The sequence below is a fragment of the Equus asinus genome, chromosome 14, assembly GCF_041296235.1.
Source record: "Equus asinus isolate D_3611 breed Donkey chromosome 14, EquAss-T2T_v2, whole genome shotgun sequence".
Classification (NCBI taxonomy): domain Eukaryota; kingdom Metazoa; phylum Chordata; class Mammalia; order Perissodactyla; family Equidae; genus Equus; species Equus asinus.
Window position 1 is genome coordinate 2162763 of NC_091803.1, and position 18487 is coordinate 2181249.

At 56.1% G+C, this 18487-nt stretch overlaps 1 protein-coding gene across 26 annotated transcripts in view; it reads right to left on the bottom strand.

The window, feature by feature from the left end:
* Window positions 1–1813: 1813 nt before the first annotated feature.
* IQCE (IQ motif containing E) overlaps window positions 1814–18487 on the bottom strand; it is a 46645-nt gene continuing 29971 nt past the window's right edge. For 17 of the 26 annotated variants that reach the window (XM_044747562.2, XM_070484123.1, XM_070484118.1 and 14 more), the window contains 7 exons: window positions 14634–14801; window positions 9920–9943; window positions 7405–7515; window positions 6773–6894; window positions 5367–5470; window positions 4223–4336; window positions 1814–2704 (listed from right to left, as the gene is read on the bottom strand). In XM_044747562.2, coding sequence (XP_044603497.2) covers window positions 2577–2704; window positions 4223–4336; window positions 5367–5470; window positions 6773–6894; window positions 7405–7515; window positions 9920–9943; window positions 14634–14801 — 771 coding nt within the window. In that variant the 3' untranslated portion in view covers window positions 1814–2576. Of the gene's footprint in view, window positions 2705–2968; window positions 3085–4222; window positions 4337–5366; window positions 5471–6772; window positions 6895–7404; window positions 7516–9919; window positions 9944–14633; window positions 14802–18487 lie in introns of those variants that run through there. The other 9 variants (XM_070484116.1, XM_070484114.1, XR_011494047.1 and 6 more) reach the window with 7 other exon arrangements.

Sequence of the window (18487 nt, forward strand, 5' to 3'; positions counted from 1 at the left end):
CTGCACTTCTCCGGAGCCCACGTCTGGTGTGCAGATTTGAACCAAGGGCTGCAGAGATCACCCGGAACCTTCAGAAAGGCGACAGAACAGTGTGGCCCTGCCTCCCGAGCCTGGGGTCTCTCCCCTGTGGTAGGAACAGTATCCTCTGGAGGACTGATGGCCAGACCAGGCCAGCCCCCCTCGCGTCCCTGGAGGGCCCCTGGAGCTTGCCTGATAGCACCTCCCCTGGAGGGGTCAGTGGTGGCAGCAGCCCGGACCATTCCCCTGGCCAGGAGCACCCGCAGCTCACAAGCTCTGCTTCACAGAGGCCACTCCAGTGGTGCCGGGCCACCTGGTGTGCTGCCACCCACAGCTCAGCCCAGCTGGCCCGGAGGTTTCACAGTTCTCTTGGGGCTAGTTTAAGGGTATTTGGGATGGAGAAGGCATGTGCTCCATGGGAGCTAGACTACGCACAGCCTCTAAGAGCAGACGGTGCTGCTAGCGTGAAGTTTGAGGTGTGCGCAGGGGCAGCACTGAGCCCCGCACGCACTCGCCTTCCACCCAGGAGCGCATGACCTGTGCCTTTGGGGCCCTGACGCCGAGGTCGTGGCCCCTTTCTCCTGGATCACTTTTCCCTTCCCAGTCTCCCCGGGGACTTCAGTTGTGCCACCTCTTAAGGCCCCACTCACACCTGACCCCACCCATCCCTTGGCCTCACCCCGCACCCACTGGCGCTGCCCCCACCCTCCACTGCCTGACCCACAGCCGAGGAGTACAGGCAGACACATGCACGTGCAACTCTCAGGGCCTCTCAGCTCCGCCGCCGGCCAGGCCCCTCCAGCTCCAGGCACACGGGCCAGGTGGGAGGCACGCAGAGCCCTCTCCAGGCGGGCAGGGCGTCCCGGCGGGGTCTGGCTCTCCCCGGCTCTGTGACCCTGCGCCTCCCATGCTCCCCCTGCCCTCCAGCGCTTCCACCACCCCCACCCCGCTCCTGCCCCTCTGCTCCAGAGTAGTGCCTCCCAAGCCCTCTGGGGCCTCGTGGGTAGACGGGCTCCTGCAGACCTTTTGCTCAGAGCCCGCACCCAGGGAAGGATGGGTCTGGACGCCGCCGGGGTCAGCCCCAGCGGATGCGACAAGCAGGGGTCCACCACGGGTCAAGTTCGCAAGCAGTCCAGCGGAGAAGGAGAAAACTGACCTGGCAGCACACAGACCAAGAGGAGACCCAACCAGCCAGGCCCTGAAGACACAGAGCCCAAGTGGAGGATGGGGCGGGCTGGGGAGGCCCCTCCCACTCCCACGGTGGCACTGCAGAGCCGCTTCCTGCCATGGCCTCTCCAAGAAGGGTAGGCGTCTCTGGGAGGACATACAAGTCTGGGGGCACCTCCAGGAGGGTGAGCGTCAGCAGGGCCTGCCGCAGGGGTTTGGTGTTCTGGTGGGGACAGGTTGGGGAGTTCAGTCCCCGATCCCAGGGGCATACTCTGTTCAGGCTGAGAAAGCGCTGCTCTCCAACAGCAGCTCTCCTGGGATGCCCGGCCTGTCTGGCCCTGGGCTCCATGGGGTCTGGGTGCCCCTGAAATGCCCCAGAGCCCGAGGCTCGCTGTCGCCCCAGCGAGGGCTGGTCTCACCACAGACACACGTCCAGGGTTGAGCCACTAGAAGGAACTCCGTGCCCGACACACAGGCCGCGGGCTCTGTCGGGCCCCACCCGCACTCCGCGGAGCTGTGCCTGCAGGGGCCAGGGCTGGGGACTGCCACCCTCTCCTCCCCGGGGGTCACTAAGGCTTGGGGACAGCCTGTCCCGCTGCCGTCTTCAGAAGCAAACTTGCTGCTGCTTCTCTCATCATGTAATTTGGTATTTTTTTAATGCTTAATCTACCCAATGACAAAATTCTACCAGACGCCTTCCCGGGACTGGCAGCTCTTGGGGACAGCACCCCAGGTGGGTAGGGAAGATGACAGAGGAAAGGCCTGTGTGGTGAGAGGCAGAGCGGGGAGCCTGGGGAACACTAACTCACTTTGGGACCCGGATGTCTTCAGCGACTCGCGAGCTTTTGCAGCGGCTGCATCCGTCCTGGGGGTGGGAGAAGCCGCCCTCCACTGCAGCCTGTCTCATCTCCCCCTCTGCAAAGGCCCGGCGCGGCATGTCTAGCCTGACCTACTGGGCTGAGATGGGAGCAAATTCTGCTTGGAGAAGCTGTGGCCAAGGACGAGGAGGGCAGTGGTGAGGTCAGCGCCAGCCCGGTACACAGCAGCTCTTCCCGGGTCAAGGCCAAAGGCAGGCCCGTAAGTTGCTATAAGAGAAGGTGTCTTTGCAGGGCTCCGGGCGACCCCCGCCCCAGTCTCTGGCAGCTGTGTCTGTCTGCACTGAGAACCCCCATGTGAACTGCAGTGGAGGGAAGGATGTGACACTGGCGCTTCCCAGAGATAAAATAAAGGCAAATGAACTAGAAGAACCAAAGAGAGAAGCTGACGAAGATGCTGTGGTGTTGAGTAGGCACTGCTCTTTTCCTAAAAGATAAATTACTTTCCATTGAGTTCGTATACCTGCTTTGCCCCAACCCCCCTACAGAGCATCACCACCAGGGCAGACCGGGGGCCTAGGGCGGCAGGGCGCTCTTCCTCGTGGGCAGAGATGGAGCCATGACAATCTCGTCTGAGTCGTCGGAGTGGACGTCATCTGGGGGTGGAGGCGCCATGGGCTGCAGCCCGGCGGGAGAGGACTCAGCTGAAAGGAACCAGAGAGGGTCGGTCACACCACTGCTCGGGGCTGGGGCCCGCCTCAGGGCGCCGGTTATGGACACCTTACACTTCACCTCTTTGCTGGCAGGTGAGCCCAAGGTCACAGTCAGAAGGAGTGAGGGACAGGACAGACCTTCAGAATCAACTTCACGCCACGCCAAAGCCACTCTCAGTATTTCCCAGGCAACCACCCCCCCAAGTCTCCCAGCTCAGCTGTTAGCATTCTGGCCATTTCCAAAAAGCATAACACCTGCAAAAGCACGGAGGAAGCTCAGGTCTGCGGCAGGAGTCCCCTGAGAGGCATCCTTGCAGCAGGTCCCGGCGGTCTGGGCCCCGGGCGAGTGTGCAGATGAGGCCGGCAGCCACCTGCGTGTGTAAGAGCCAGCTTCCTTGTGAGAACACGCCGGTGGAGGAGGCAGGGCAGTACCCAGTGACCCGCCCCCATTTACGCTCCTTTCTTCACACAAGTCTACGTTTCTCAAATCCTGTCATCTCTGCTGGGACGGGTGCCACCTACTGACCACCGACACCCTAAATGGCCACCTTGGATGGGGGCCGCGCTGTGGGGAAGGGCAGGGTCACCACCCAGCAGCCTGGCCCCCCCGGCCACAGGAGAGGGCCTTAGTTTTATTGCTTCAAAAAGATGAAAGTAAAAGAGGAACCAGTGGCTGATTTGAGATAAAATGGGAAGGAAATTACGACTCAACCATGCTATAGAAACTGTAACTGTGTCAGCTTTTTTTCTGTAACTTCCAAGAAAACTAATATTAAAGTGGAAATGAGAAATTTTTAAAAATATCAGTTTTCCAGGTTATTTCAGTTTTCTTTTTCTTTAAAAACCCTTTCAAAATCAGATCAAACAAGGGTTTGACTGACACTTTTCACCCAGACCCGTTTCCCCGGGTAAATACAGCTGAAGGCCAGCCTGCGTCCTGCGACAACCCTCCTTAGACAGGAGGATGAAGCGGCTGCTTTAAAGGCACTGACGTGACCAGAAGAGAAAGGGCAGCTCAGACAAACACGCAGCCCTGATCAAAGCGTCTGAAGGGCACCAGACACGGGCTGGGGAAGCCCGCGGGAGATGGGTCTCTAGAGAAGAGTCTGAAGCTTTTGGGGAGCCCAAAGCTTCCAGCACGGCCCCTGGATTTTCAGGTTTTGCGCATCTGCACGTATTTCCTTAAAACCCCAGTGCTGCTCATCTTTGTTTGCTGAGCTTTACAGCTGGAGGTTTTGGAGAGAATATCAAAGTTCAAGGTTTGCTAGCTCTGACATGGCCAGAAAAAATGACTGAAGTGGATAGAACGCAGTTTAAATGTGGTGACTTCCAGGTGGGACATGGTGTAAAACCCTTAGCTAGTGCAGGAGATTCTCTGAGACACAGGCCCCAGCAGGCCAGCCCCTGGACGGGCAGGGGTCTCCAGGCCCAGGGACTCAGCCTCGGGCCTGCTGTGAGCTGAGTGCTGGCTCTGCCCTGGCTGTGGCCCCGCCACGGCCTCCCACTCACCAGAGCAGGGCTGCGGGGCGGCCGGCTCCCCTGGCCCCCACGGCCTCGGCGCTTCGTCCTCAGCAGCTGGTCCCTCCACGGTCTCCCCACTGCTCACTTCACTGTCTTCCTGACCTGCAATGACACGCACACTAGAAGCACTCAATCTGCAGAGGGACGGCCGCAGATACGGGCAGGGCTTGTCACGTCCGCCCTTCTTTCGACCCTAACATCTCTCGATTCAGAAAATCTGCTCCTTTTGTACTTCCTCCTTGATAGGAAGCACGTGCCCTGCATGCGCCTGTCCCTCTCTGCTTCCATCTTCGTGAGCTAAGGACTCAGCAAAGGACACTTCTTCACTGGAAACTGCCATGTGAGCTAAGTGTGGCGACAGCATTGACCCTGCGTGCCACATTCGTAAATCCGACCTCAACACTGCTCTTCTCAGGCTAACGACAGTCTCAGCCCTCCGAACACGGCCTCTCGGCTGCTCCTTGGCATTCGGTGACAGTCAAAGCAAGCGGCCGTGGACAAAGCTTCCCAATTACGGCAGAAGGGAGAAAGGATCTGAAGTACGGTCACAGAGTCATAGATTTGGGGACTGAAAGCAACTTTTGAGTTGTCTCGCCCAATTTTCCACCTCGCACATGAGGAGGCCCAGAGAACGGCAGGGCCCTGCCCGGGGCCCCACGTCAGGAGTCCGGCAGAGTGCGGACCAGGCCTCACAACTGGGGTGTGGCTCCCCTGCCAGGTCCAGGGGTTTCTCCACTGACTGCTTCTGGCCTTAATGAAGCAGAAAAGGAAATGCAAGGAAAGTTTTACTTAAAACCAAAAAACAGGAGAAACACTGGCCCAAGGGAGGGAAACCACCCAGCTCCAGCTAGAGCTGAGATTAAAAACCAAAGACACAGAAGCCACGAAGCTCCCGGGTGTGGCCTGCAGGTAACGGGAGACACGCTGATGCCCACACTGGACTGTCGGGCTCCAGGGAGTCCCCTGGGGCTTGTCCAGGGCCGAGAGGAACTGTGACAGGGAGGCTTGGCCAGGCGTCTCCCTGCTGAAGGCATGACTTAGTCTGCAGGTGGCCACAGGAGGGACGAGCCCCCATTAACGCTCAGAGGGCCAGCTGCCCCTTGCATCAAAATTCAAAAGGCAGTGAAATTACCGGGAGAAGCTGCAGGGCAGGGTGGAGAGGAGGGTTCGCGGGGTGCGGCCAAGGCAGACCTCCTCCTGGGGGGAGCGGCAGTGGCAGCTCTGTGGCTGGCAGCACTGGAAGAGAGAGGGAAACCAGCTGGCTCTGACTCGACTGGGGCCGACAGCGGCTCACGCATGTGCTGGAGGCAACTCCCCGAGAGATGTGAGCAGCAGGGCAGCCCGCACCGGCCAAGTGCAGGTCCTGATGGGCTGCAGGAGGGGGCCTCAGGCGTGGGCTGTCAGTCTCCCTGGGGCACCCGGCCTCAGACGCCCTCCTCTCCCCAGCTGTCTCTCAGGGCCCCATCTCCGGGGGATGTGGTCACCAGGCGGGCAGCTCTCCAGCTTCTGGCCAGGACTGACCACACCAGGGAGGGACCCCCGACCTATGCTGAGCCCCAGGCCCATCCCAGGTCACAGGGAATCAGGACCTGAGACTTTGACTCGGTCTGGCTCTCCTTTTGCAGGAGAAATTGCAGACTTAAAAGTGACAGTTGGCTGTGGTTTTCTGCCATGTAGGCTGAGAAACAGAGAGGTCTGTGGTGAGAGAGCAGAACGAGCCTAGTGGGGAGGGAGGGGAACGCCTGGGTCTCCAAGCAGCTGGCCCCTGTGCTGGCCCACACCTGGCGGGGAGCGGCCCTGCCCTGTGCCCGGAGGGGCGTTCTCTGAGTCTCACTGTAAATTCCTCTCCATCCAATGGGTTTTTGTTTTTTGGTTTTTGTGTGAGGGAGATCCTCCCTGAGCTAACATCTGTGCCAGGCTTCCTCTACTCTGTATGTGGGATCCCTCCACAGCATGGCTGATGAGTGGGGTATATCCACGCCCAGGATCCAGACCCGCGAACCCCGGGCCACCGAGGTGGAGCACGGGGAATTTCAACCACTCGGCCACGGGGCCGGCCCTGGGTTCTGAGTTTTTGCAACCAGGAGAGCCCTGACCAACCCCTGGCAGATCTAGCAGGAAGGGCGCTAATTAGAACAAGTGTGTGCTGCTGTAGGAAGGCTCTGGCAACAGCCATGTCTTCCTGAACACTGGGATCGCACCACATTTTTCTGTAAAAAGGAGCAATGCATAAAGACAAGCCAGCAGCTTGTTTCCAGGACCTCGCAGAATCCAACCCCGTCTGTTTTCTCCCAGTGTGAGGAAACAGTTCCACACAGGCTGCTTCCTGCAGACAGACCTCGTGGCCCGCCCGACCTGCACGGAGCGGCAGTTTTTCACAGGTGTAACTTTTGCTCTGACAATGTGCCAAGGTCCTGGCCCCCACAGCCATCACCTGGGCGCTACGGGCTGCGCTCCGGATGGGCAGCCTCCTGCGCGGTGTGTGTCCAGCACTGCCCTGTGACAAAGGGCAGAGGTGGGCCTGCCAGTCGGACTCACCTGAGCCTAGCCTGTGCCAGGTGTGCCCGGAAAACAGACTGGATGACAGTAATGGCCTCCTCTTGCCCTGGGTCACCCTCGGCCTCGACGACGGGGCTCGCAGAGCAGGGTAAGGGAGACTTCTGTGGTATAATGACAGCGAGGGAGAGACCTGTGAGAACCTCTGGCCCCTTCCAGGGTGTGGCAGGGGCCACGCCTGGACTTCAGAGCCGAGAACAGCATGGTTCCTTCTCAGATCACTCCTAGCTATATACTCAGCCGTTTCCTGATGGAAGGCTCTTAATCCTTAGACTCTGGACATTCTTAGGATGAACGTCTGTCATTCTCAGAGGAGGGGCTGACACAGAAAGCTCGTATCTTTGCTGAGACTTTTCAGCTGACATCCTCACTGCAAGATGGGCATGCTCCCTGATGTCCCAGCACCTCCACGCAATGTGGCCCCTGAAGCTACAGCCCCCAGAGGCTTGGCCTGAACGTGCCACGGGATGGAGAGGAAGGCACGCCCCCAGGGCAAGGTGTGCACGAAGACTGAAGGAGGCCTGTGCCCGCCCTGGTTGATGAAGTGAGAGCAGAGGCGATGGGGAGGGTGCTACGGGAGCTCTGGGTCTGCGTCCAGCCCCTTTGAGGATTACCTGGCTGGGGAGGCTCGGCACGCTGGGAGATTCTGAACCACATGCTTTGCTCGACAACAGCTTCGCCCGCGCTAGGTGTCCCCTGAAAGCCGCCTGGAGCACAGTAGCCACCTAGCAGGGAAAGAGAAAGAAGCGAGCGTTCACTGCCTGGAGGATGGCAGGTCCAGAAGGGAGATTCCAGGGGACGAGCTCTACGAGCAGAGAAAACGACGTCCTGTGCCACCATAACCACAGAGCATCTAACAGAGCCCTCTCTCTCACCTCCTACTGCGACAGAAACCAACCCTCTCGGGGGGGGGAAAAAGGCACAGACGCTCGATCCGCAGTAAACTGAGTCTTGGAATACAAATGAATCCTCTGTTAAGTGCTATTAAATTTAGCTGCTAATATTAGTCCATGATTTACACAGTCGTGTGAATTAATGTTGGGAGAGTTTATTCCATTTCGTGTACTTTCCATGTACATCTTCTAAAGTCAAGCAGGGGAGCGTGATCTCAAACTGTCGCGGAGGAATTATTGATCCTGCGCCCTTAATCTTAAATGCCCTTCTTGAGAAGCGCGCGGACGCTCTGTGAGTTCTGGACTCGCGGGCGGCACTTTGCTGGGGCCCTGCCTCTGGCCTTGGTCACAGACAGCAGCTCTGGTAACGTTTGCGGAGAAGGACGCGCACGCACACTGAGTCTTGATATGGGGGTGTTTAGAGGTCCAGATGTGTCCAGAATCACAGTCACGTCTTCGTTTTTTCTTGAAGGTGAGGTGACGGGAACATCATGAACGTGGGGTTAAGAACAAGCACAGCGAAGACACGAGAGCACCAGTTCTCGAGGGCACCTCACCCCCCAGCGCAGTGACTAGCAGCCAAGCCGGAAGGTGCACAACGCTCGCGGGACAGTAGAGCCGCTCCACCAGCTGGAGGGGGATGGCCGCTGACAGTACTCCAACCGAAGCCTGGCAGAGGGGGCAGCGTCCTTCGTGCGCACACTGCCCACTGTCACACCTGCCCCCACAGAGGCCCTGTGCAGCAAGTCCTTCACCATCGTGACTTTAGACAAGGGAGGCGAGGACTAGGGAGGGGTCTCAGGAGGGGGAAGGCAGATCATGGCTGACAGCACGTGCTGGTGGTCCATAAACACGCCGTGCAGCCCCCTGAGGAGGCCCAAGTTCGTCCATTCGCTCACTCACTAAATGTTTACTGAACACCTGCCACCCGCCAGGACATTCTAGGAACCGGGGATGGAACAGCAAAAGGACAGAGCTGGCCCCTGCTGCCAGGGACGTACGTTCTGATGGGAGAGATGAGTAATTAAAAAAATGCAAAGGAAAATATCAGGTAGAGCTAAATGCTACGAAGAAAATAAAGCGGGACATGGGCTGGGGAGTGAAGGGTGGTACGGGGCATTCAGAGAAGGGGTTTCTGAGGAGGACCCGTTCCAGCAGAGACCTGAGTACAGCAAGGGGCAGATACCAAACATCTGGAGGGAGAGAGTCTGGGCAGAGGCAGGAACAGCCCTGACGCTTCCGGGTGTGCAGAGGGGCCTCTGGACAAAGCACGGCTGCTGTGCCTTTAGGCTTTGGGCTTTGTTCCCAGCGTGAGAGGAAGTCACCCTGGTGGCCGTGTAGGGAACAGGCCGCTGGAGGGAGGAGAAGCAAGAGGACCGGCGAGGAGGTTACTGCAGTAGTCTGGGCGGCTCCCGGCTGCACTGCTCCAAATGCCACGAGCTCTCTGCCGTTTACAACTCGTCCTGCTGTGCACTCTGACTCCACTTCCGGGCTCACTCCCACGTGCTTCCCGAGCAAGCCGTGCTCTTCTGCACGCCCAGGACTCTACTTTCTGCTGAGAGTGCCCTTTCTCTCCCTTCCCAGTCCAGTGAGTTCCTACTCATTCTCAAGGCCCAGCTCGAACATCAGCCCCTGTGGGGACTTCCCAGGCCTTCACAAGCAGAGCAGGACCAGCAGCTCCACAGTGCCAGGGACAAGGCCCAAACCACCCCTTCTACACTGAAGTGTGATTGTTTACTTTTTTTTTTTTTTTGCTGAGGAAGATTAGCCCTAAGCTAACATCTATTGCCAATTTTCCTCCAATTTATATGTGGGTCACTGCCACAGCACAGCTGACAAGTGGTGTAGGTCCACATCCGGGATCAAAACCTGCGAACCTGGGCCATTGAATCAGAGCGTGCCAAACTTAACCACTCGGCCACAGGCTGGCCCCTGTTTACTCTTTACCTTAATATCTCTCTCTGTCCGAGGGCCCACCAGGTTGCTTCACATAGAACTGATGATCAATAAGTGTGTTGAAAGAATGAATGAATGATTGAATGAATTTTGAAAGTGTGAAATTACCCAAATATTTATTTGATGTTAATATGTCTTATGTATTTTAAAGTTAATGTTGGGGTCTGGTCTGATTTCATGAAAAGAAGTACCTCATGAAGCTTCTTGAAATATCTGCACAGTCATTTCACTCCAGAGTAAAAATACATAATTTGAAATTGGTGAAATAAACCTTGCTTACCTCATCCAGAGCAGACTTTTTTTTCTGAAATAAAGAGATAAATTAAGAATTAGCGTGAGGATGAATTTTCTGCAATACAGCATTCATTCGTTGATCCTGCCCTGCCACAGTGAACAGGGGTGGAAAGCGGAGTTGGGGTCCCAGGACACTCCTCACCAAGAGCCCCCTCCCCACCGCCCACAGCCCAGGAGGCTCCGCGCCCCCGTCTCCTCCAGTCCTGGCTAAGCTGAGCGAGCCAGACGCATCTGCAACAGCAAGGAAGCAAGCAGCCATCACTGGATGGCGTGTCGGTGTGGTCTGCACAGCAGAGAAGTAACTCAGGAGGACCAAGTCTGATGAGAAAGCCCCTCCTCCCACTCAGAGCTGTCCCGACACGGTGCCTCTGTGGATGAACACAGAATGGCTGGACACTGCCTGCTGGCGATGTTACAAAGGGGACCTCGCTCAGGGGTCTGGGTCACTGGCTCCCAAATCTGACCAGTCATCAGTCACCCAGGAACTTGAGTCAGCTGCACCCGAGAAATGCTGAATCAGTCATTGCAGATGTGCCCCAAGAATCTGTATTTTTAAAAAATCTTTTACTAACTTTACTGTCACTAACATCTGTGCCAGTCTTCCTCTACTTTGTATGTGGGATGCCACCACAGTGTGGCTTGAGCGGTGTGTAGGTCTGTGCCTGGGATCTGAAGCTGCGAACCCTGGGCCACCAAAGTGGGTCATGCGAACTTGCCCACTACACCACAGGCCGGCCCCCAGAATCCGTATTTTCATAGATGTAAGCAAAGCCCAAGAATGTACACATGCACTGAGTGGCTCACAACCACCACTAGATGGCATGCACATCAGCCAGCTGATTTTCAGAATTAACCAGAGAGCATGGCCCAAAGCTGTCGTGGGGAAAGGATCTGTCCCTTGAGGGATTAAGGAAAAAGAGAGTACAAGGACCAGCAGGGTGTAAGAAAGAAGCAAAAGAAATATAGGTTTAAGGAAAGTGGCAATGAAGACTGTGGGAAAGACAGTCTGAGACAGCAGATGGGGTAGGCTGGGGAAGGGAAAGTCCAACCGTGGAGCCTGAAGAGTAGAGAAGAGCAGTGACTCGAGAAAGATGGAGACGACGGAACGCTCACTCAGAGAAGCGGCTTTCTGAATCACAGCGCGCAGGGCACTCGCCCACTGAAGGGCTGCTGTCAAGGGCAGCTCGCAGCTCAGGCCCAGCTTCAGCTGTGCTGTGGAAAGACTCTAACAGCCCGAGAGAGCTCCCAGAGAGGTTGGTCTTCCTCCTCGTGGTTCCAGGCATCTTCCTTGACCCCGGCCGTGTGGAGACCAACAAGACCCCAGACTGAAGCCCAAGGATCCTGATCTCTAATCAAGCGGCCTTTCAAACGCTTTACTCTCAGCTCTCTTACTAGACGCATGCGTATTTGACTGTTTCGAGTTCTGCAAAGGCAGAATCCTGAAATAAACTTAGAAAGGACTCAGTTCACAAGAGCCAAGGCGTCAGCTCCTGAGGGGAGAGTAGCGGAAGCCAGCGGGGGAGCCCTGATGACCTGAAGGGGAGCAGCGGCCGGCGCGGGGCTCTCCAGGCACGTGCTCTATGCGTTATCTTCGTGATTAAGCAGAGGACTGATGGGAAGAGAGGGCAGAGGAGAAAGAAGGGCACAAGCAGATAAGTTGCTTCTCCAAAACCACTGCTCAGGAAGGGCGGATGCCAGCCCTGGGGTGAGGATGGCACAGGGGAGGCGACAGCTCGTGCCAGAACATGGGGGCATGCCAACTAGGAGCCAGACCCAAGGGCGGCCAAATTCGGGACCAGGTGAACACGAGAAAGAATAATGATTGCACTTAACTTTAAAAGAGTGCATAGGCAACTAATGTGAAGCCCAGAGTAATACTCCCACCCCTCAGACAGACAGAGGGAGAAGCTCACCTGCCTCCACGGGAGTGACCGCTAGAACAGTCCTTACTCTGAAATCATGTTTCCTTGGTACTGGAAGGTAAACAACTAAGCATTTACCCGTCTTGTTAGGAGGACCTGGAGTTTATGCCCAGCTGAACAGCCGAGAAAGAAGAGTGCCAGATATTGAGTGGAGGGATGGAATTTGAACAAAGTCAACCTGCCACAATCATCTGGGACGGCCAACTGAGGAGAGATGAGGAAAGGATGCTAATGCCATTAGGTGAAAGTGGTGGGGACCATTCACAGAGGGCCAGACTCGCACTCTGGAGATTACTGGTTAGTTACCGAGGGACAGTGTCTCTCTACAGTGGCCAGAGCTGGCAGCCACGACAGGAACCAGTGACCAGAACCAGAGACACAGACGCAGGACGACCTGGTCTTTCTCACGTCTTGAAGTGAGGTCACATACAGGGTGTCACCCATGAGATATTCTTGCCAAAGACGCTGAACCTAATCAGGCCTGTAGCCCTAACTGCCCCCTTACAGGAAATAAAGGGGACAGAGGAACAAGTTAAAGGACACCACGAGCAAACACTCACAGCCAGGATGTGGGACGTTCCGTAGGACACTGGCCTGCACTCTTCAAAAGGTGTCTTTTGAAAGAAAAGACTGTGGAGGACTGAAGTAAACCACACGAAGGAGACTTAGAACCAAATACGATGCCTTGACTGGATTTGAGTCAAAATCCAACCTGCGACGGAGCCTGGCCTGACAAAGACGGCTGCAAATGGCATCTTGGGACATCTGCAGGAATTTGAAAGGGACAGTAGACGATACTATGAAGTTATTAAACTTCCTGGGTGCGATAACAGTATTGTGGTTAAGTAGGAGAACACCCTGATTCTTAGAAGATATGCACTGAAGCTCCATAATGTCTAAAACCCACTTTCAAGTGGTTCTGGAAAAACTGCTATGTATAGAGAAGAAATATGGCTAAATGTTAACAGTCGTTGACTCGAGGTGGTGGGCAAGAATTAGTATAGCATATTGTTGAATAGACTAGACTCTTTCAACTTTTCTCTAAGTTTTGTAAGTTTTCATAACAAAAGTTGAGAAGAAGCAACGATAAAGAAATTCCACTGGCAACCTTGGGAGCTAAGACCTTACAACACTCGGTCAGCAGAGAACAGCTTTCGCTCGTCTGTTCAGCCGGGGAAAACAGGCCTGTGCTGGGTTCTACAAAACTAGCAGCTCTTGTAGAGCACTCCGCTCCTCTGAGGAGCCCACTGTCCTTGAAGGACTGAAAGTCAGTGAGCCACCCCAGGAGCTGAAGAAAGGAACCCCAGGGGCCCGCCTGGTGACCTAGTGGCTGAGTCCCCACGCTCTGCTTCAGCAGCCTGGGCTTCACGGGTTCAGAGCCTGGGCGCCGACCTACATGCTGCTTGTCAAGCCACGCTGTAGTGGCGTCCCACATAAAACAGAGGAAGACTGGCACAGATGTGAGCTCAGGGACAATCATCCTGGCCAAAAAAAGAAACGAAGAAAGAAAGGAACTCTATTCCTCCCTCCACAAGAGAACACTGGGAACATCCCCTGGGCTCCTGGCCTGTTACCTCACTTCACCTCGCCCCCCAGCTTGTTACTCCACTTCCTCCCTGGGATCTTCACCCATTACCACACTTTCCCCCAGGGTTCCTCACCAGTCACCCCACTTCCCCCCGGGCTCCTCATCTGTCACCACACTTCATCCGCCAGGCTCCTCCTCTGTTACCCCACTTCATCCCCTGGGCATCTGTCACCCACTTCCCGCCCGGGCTCCTCCTCCATCACCCCACTTCCCCCCGGGCTCCTCCTCCATCACCCCACTCCCGCCTGGGCTCCTCCTCCATTACCCCACTTCCCCCCGGGCTCCTCCTCCATCACCCCACTTCCCCCCCAGGCTCCTCCTCCATCACCCAACTTCCCCCGCCAGGCTCCTCCTCCATCACCCCACTTCCCCCCCAGGCTCCTCCTCCATCACCCCACTTCCCCCGCCAGGCTCCTCCTCCATCACCCCACTTCCCCCCCAGGCTCCTCCTCCGTGACCCCACTTCCCCACTGGCTCCTCCTCCATCACCCCACTCCCCCCCGGGGCTCCTCATCCCTCACCCCACTTCCCCCAGCACAAGGAACCTGGTGCTGTCGCAGCTCCTCCGTCTCCTGGGTCTGAGACACGCATGCCCACTTCGGTGGACAGCCTTCCTGTCCCGTGACATGCAGCTGCTGTCCTCTGAGGAGCAGCCCATCAAGGCAGGTTTTGAAATTCCTAATAACATAGACTGCACCCCGGCTGCTTGCTCCCATGGAGCCCCCGACTAGGGGCTGCTGCTGGGTGTGAATTTGCACAGAGGCTTCGGCAATCAATCTGCTTATGCTTGGGGTGGGCAGGGTGTTCCCAGGGCACGGTCGGGCCACACCCTGTCACTGTACCTGGGACCCAGCGCCCGGCCGCTGTGTGACAGGTCAGTGATCTATCTAACGAAGGCTTCTGGACAACCCACTGCCTTTCTCTGTCTGCAAATGGAACGGCTCCTCCTTCAAGGACAGCTGGAAGGGGAAACTTCCTCTCCTTCCCAGTGGGACCCAGCCTCCCTCACTGCTCTGCCTCCCCTCGCCCCAGGTGACATGACTTCCACTGCGTCTACTTGGGCCTACACTTTCCCACATGTCAGCTGTGCAGCACGGAGCCCGCATGTCAAAGCAGCTCCCGCAGGTGGAGAAGGCCTCCGTGCACCGGTGCTGGTGGAGCGGGCAGCAGGCTCTGCTCAGGACCCTCACCTTGTGTCTGTACACCTTCCAGCGGGACTGCAGGAGCCGGGCGGCGGTGTCTCTCCTCCCCTCGGAGCCAGGGGAGGGGGCCCGGGAGCCCTCCCCACTCGCCTGGGGCTCGGCGTCCTGCTGAGCGGGGCTGCTGGCTAGACGGGAAGGTTGGGGCTCTTCTTGGCTCTGCGGGAATTCGAGGCAGGAAGGAAGGCTGAGTCGGGCAGGGCAGATGGCTGTCAGGCAAGGGCAGGACACCACCGCCTGACTCGGGCTACACTTATCAGACTCGACCTCTCACTGAGGGGACAGAGTGAACCCACGCGCTTCAGCACGCCACATGACAGAAACTCGAGAAGCAACACACAAGCCAGGCCACAGAGCCACACGGGGGTCTTCAGGCGCCGTCCGAGGCCATCTGGCAGCACTGTCCTGCAGGGTCGAAGAGGCAGCTCGCCCAAGGGTCTGTCGCACCCTTCCTAAGCTCAGAACCATCGGTACATTACTGCAAGAATCATCTGCCCTCTGGGGGTCCTTTTTTAGTCTAACACTGTGTCACCAAAACAGGACTTCTGAGATTAAAGGCAATAGATTTCTAACTTGGTTTTTAAGGTAGAAAGAAGCGAGAATTCCTATTGTGACCATCAAAATAACACTGATTTCTACCACGTAAGGGGCCAAATTTATTATCTACAAGGGTACCTCTCAATAAAAATCAAAATATTTGACTATTTTTCTCAGAAATTCAAGCTCGGTGGAGGCACAGGGCTGGAGAAACCCCTCACGGAGAGACAGGCATCTGATAAAAATCCTCCCCTGGTGAGCTCTGAAACTATCACAGGCCCAGGACACCCAGCCTAGGTGGTCCGCCCACCGACGAGGCCATGGTGTCCCCGGGCCGGCCGTTGTCGTCGCCAATCTCGTCAGGCTGCTCACAGCGCTACTTCCTGCCAAGGTTCCCGCGGCTCAGCCTTGACGTCCCGGCTCTGTTAGCCTGAGGAGGGCCTGTCTCCTTCCCCAATCCTAACACATCTCCAGACCTGCCCCACTGGGGAGAGACAGTCTGTCCCCACATGCCAGTGTGAGCAAAACAGGTAAAATCAGTCTCTGAGAAGACAAGGGAACGTTTACTCCAACCGATCGAGGCACACAGCTGAAAGAACTTCACATGTTGAGATACACACGCATTCCTGGAAGCAACTGTTGAAAACGACTCAGATCACCGCACTGAAACCTACAACTAAGGGCTCACAGCCGCTCGCTGAGAGCCGCCCCCATCAGAACAGGAGTCTTCCTAATTCGTCCCTTTTTACTTTTTCTTTAAAATGGAAATGCTCTTCATGCAGCAAAAACTCAGAGCTAATAATGCTTATTACAAAAAATTCAGACAGTACTAAGAGAAAGTAAAGAAGCACTCGTGATCCACCCCCCCACAGAAACAGCCATATTTTGGTAATCCTTCCAGACATTTTTCTACGTATGTTTCTTCCTAATAAAGGTGATTAACGCTATGAACTTCTTTGGGGCAAGAGGGATTTGTTTTGTCAAGCCATCGGTCACAGGCCTCTCTCCCAGGCAGTCAGTGGAGATCCATTCTACCCTCTGCAGCAGCTGCAGACGCTCCACAGACGAGCCGTGCCACCACGCACGCCTGGGTCTCCCCTCACGGGCCCAGTGCAGCCGTGGGCAAGGCCGCAGTGACCGCCCGCGGACTGAGAGCCTGCGCAGTCACGGCTTCCTTCCTCCGGCCCGCCCTGAATGAATGGCAGGAACCTTGGGATCCAAGATTGGTCCCTGTCATCTACTGCACACATAATCTCAAGGTTGTATAAGATGAGAAAATAAACACCTAGTGTAACTTTGACACCAAGCAAACCTCCTCGGGCTGCCCTCAGGAGGAAGGGAGGGCTGACCGAGGATGCACTTCTTGAAGAAAGGACTCCTCAGGCTCTCTCTGACACGCCTCTCTGCCTGGCACTGAGTTAGCGGAGGACCCACGTCCCAAACGCCTGAAATGAACAGAGAAAGCGGCAAACTCTGCGGGAAACGTGCTCGACGCAAGGAGGGGACCCCGCAGCATCGCACCGGGCCCTTCCAAGCGGCCAGTGAGCGTGACCGGATGCGACAGGCACCTACACCTGGGTCATTTCCTGACTCAATTTGTGCCCAGTTAGTGCAGCAGGAGGAAATCAGTGCTAAGACGACCTCTTCTGCCTCCAAATCAACATGCTGATAAGACAATGGGACACACTTGTTTTCCTTCCGTTTTGAGGGTCTGCAGAAAACCTGACAGGCCAAAGAGAGGGAGGAGTCTTCGAGAACCAGATGAATTCCATACGCAAAGCCAGTATTTCCAGTCCTGTTGGATGTGCAAGATATTTTTTCTCCCTAAGGGATATAGGACTTTGAGTAGAAAGCTTTAAATATCAGCAGAAACACCTGCATGTTCTTACGTCGGGTTCCTCCCAGGGGTCGGGACAACCTGAGGTAGATGCGTCACAGCCGGTGCCCCGTGAGCGCCCCACTGGGAAGGCAGACTCTGCACGCCCAAAAGGGACGTGGTGGCTAGAGAAGACACACAAGCACAGCCCTGCCACAGGACATGCCCGTACTGTCAGCGGGGCAAGGACCATGCCCTGGCGTCGCACCCACCTGGGGCAGACTGCAGGCATTCTGGTAAGCAGGGGGGTCCTGAAAAGTGACCGTCACACAGACACTGGGACAGTGACTCTGCAGGACTCAGGACATTAACCAAAGCACTGGACAAACCGCCACGGAAATGCAGCCACACAGATAACACAAAAAGTTACTGTACTGAACAGCAAAAGTAGTTTCCGAGGGGACTGAGATGGACTCACACTGTCCAATCCTCACGCCTGGCCAGCAGGACATGCGAGATCAGGGCCACTGTACAATGCCCGGGGGCACCAGCTACCATGCACCATGAAAACCGCCTTTCTTCTGCCTACTCGGTAGTGCTGTGGTTTGTCTCAACTTGTAATTACAGATGTGCTCCTCAGCTCCTCCAAATTCCCTAACTTTTAGCTCCTCTCTTCTCCCCGCTGGTACTAGAGCTGAAGGACACGTGGTGTCACGCTAAAAGAACTGGCCTTAAAATTAAGACTCCAGCTAAACAAGCCCACCTTGGAAGAGGGAAGCCAATCCAGAGTCTAAAAACAAAACTCTTTTATTTTCGACCATCAGCAGATACCTCAGCTGTGCGGCCTGACAAGGCCCCTCCTCCTGGTCGCCAACAGCAGCCTCTTCAGGCCACTTGCTACAGTAAGACGCAGCAGAAACAGTACGTTGCTTTCTGAAGCCACACAACTTGTTGGCTAAAACGTGTGCTGGGTAAAGACCCGCCATCCTGGTGGATTCCCCAGGTGCGACTCCAATCTTTCTCGAGCAGAAAGAGGGTCACAGGAAAGGGACCGCAGCGAGGCTGCTGCATAGACTCCCCCACCTCTAACAGGCGCTCGTTGCAGACACACCGCATACCAAGCTGGTTTTACCTATCACACATCCACGCATAGGCTCCTCGTGGAGCAAACTGCAGCCACGGGGTTCTAATACTTCTGTTACTTGTTTTTCGTGTTAGCAGATATCAGACTTTATCTGCCATCTGAAGAATCCATTAACTGGAAAAAAGGATTAGTGAGGAGGTGCATTCTAGCCATCAGAATTCCAAGTGCAGGTAGCACTGGGCCAGTGGGGACCTCCAGGGAGGTGCCAGGGGAACCCCTCACGGCCACAAAGACCACCTTCATGTCCATATAAATGGAGGGAGCGAGGGGACAGGGACAGGAGCACAGTCTGCCTAGACTTGCCTCTCAGCTGCCCAAGGTCCTGCAGAGGGAAGGGGCCGTTTCATT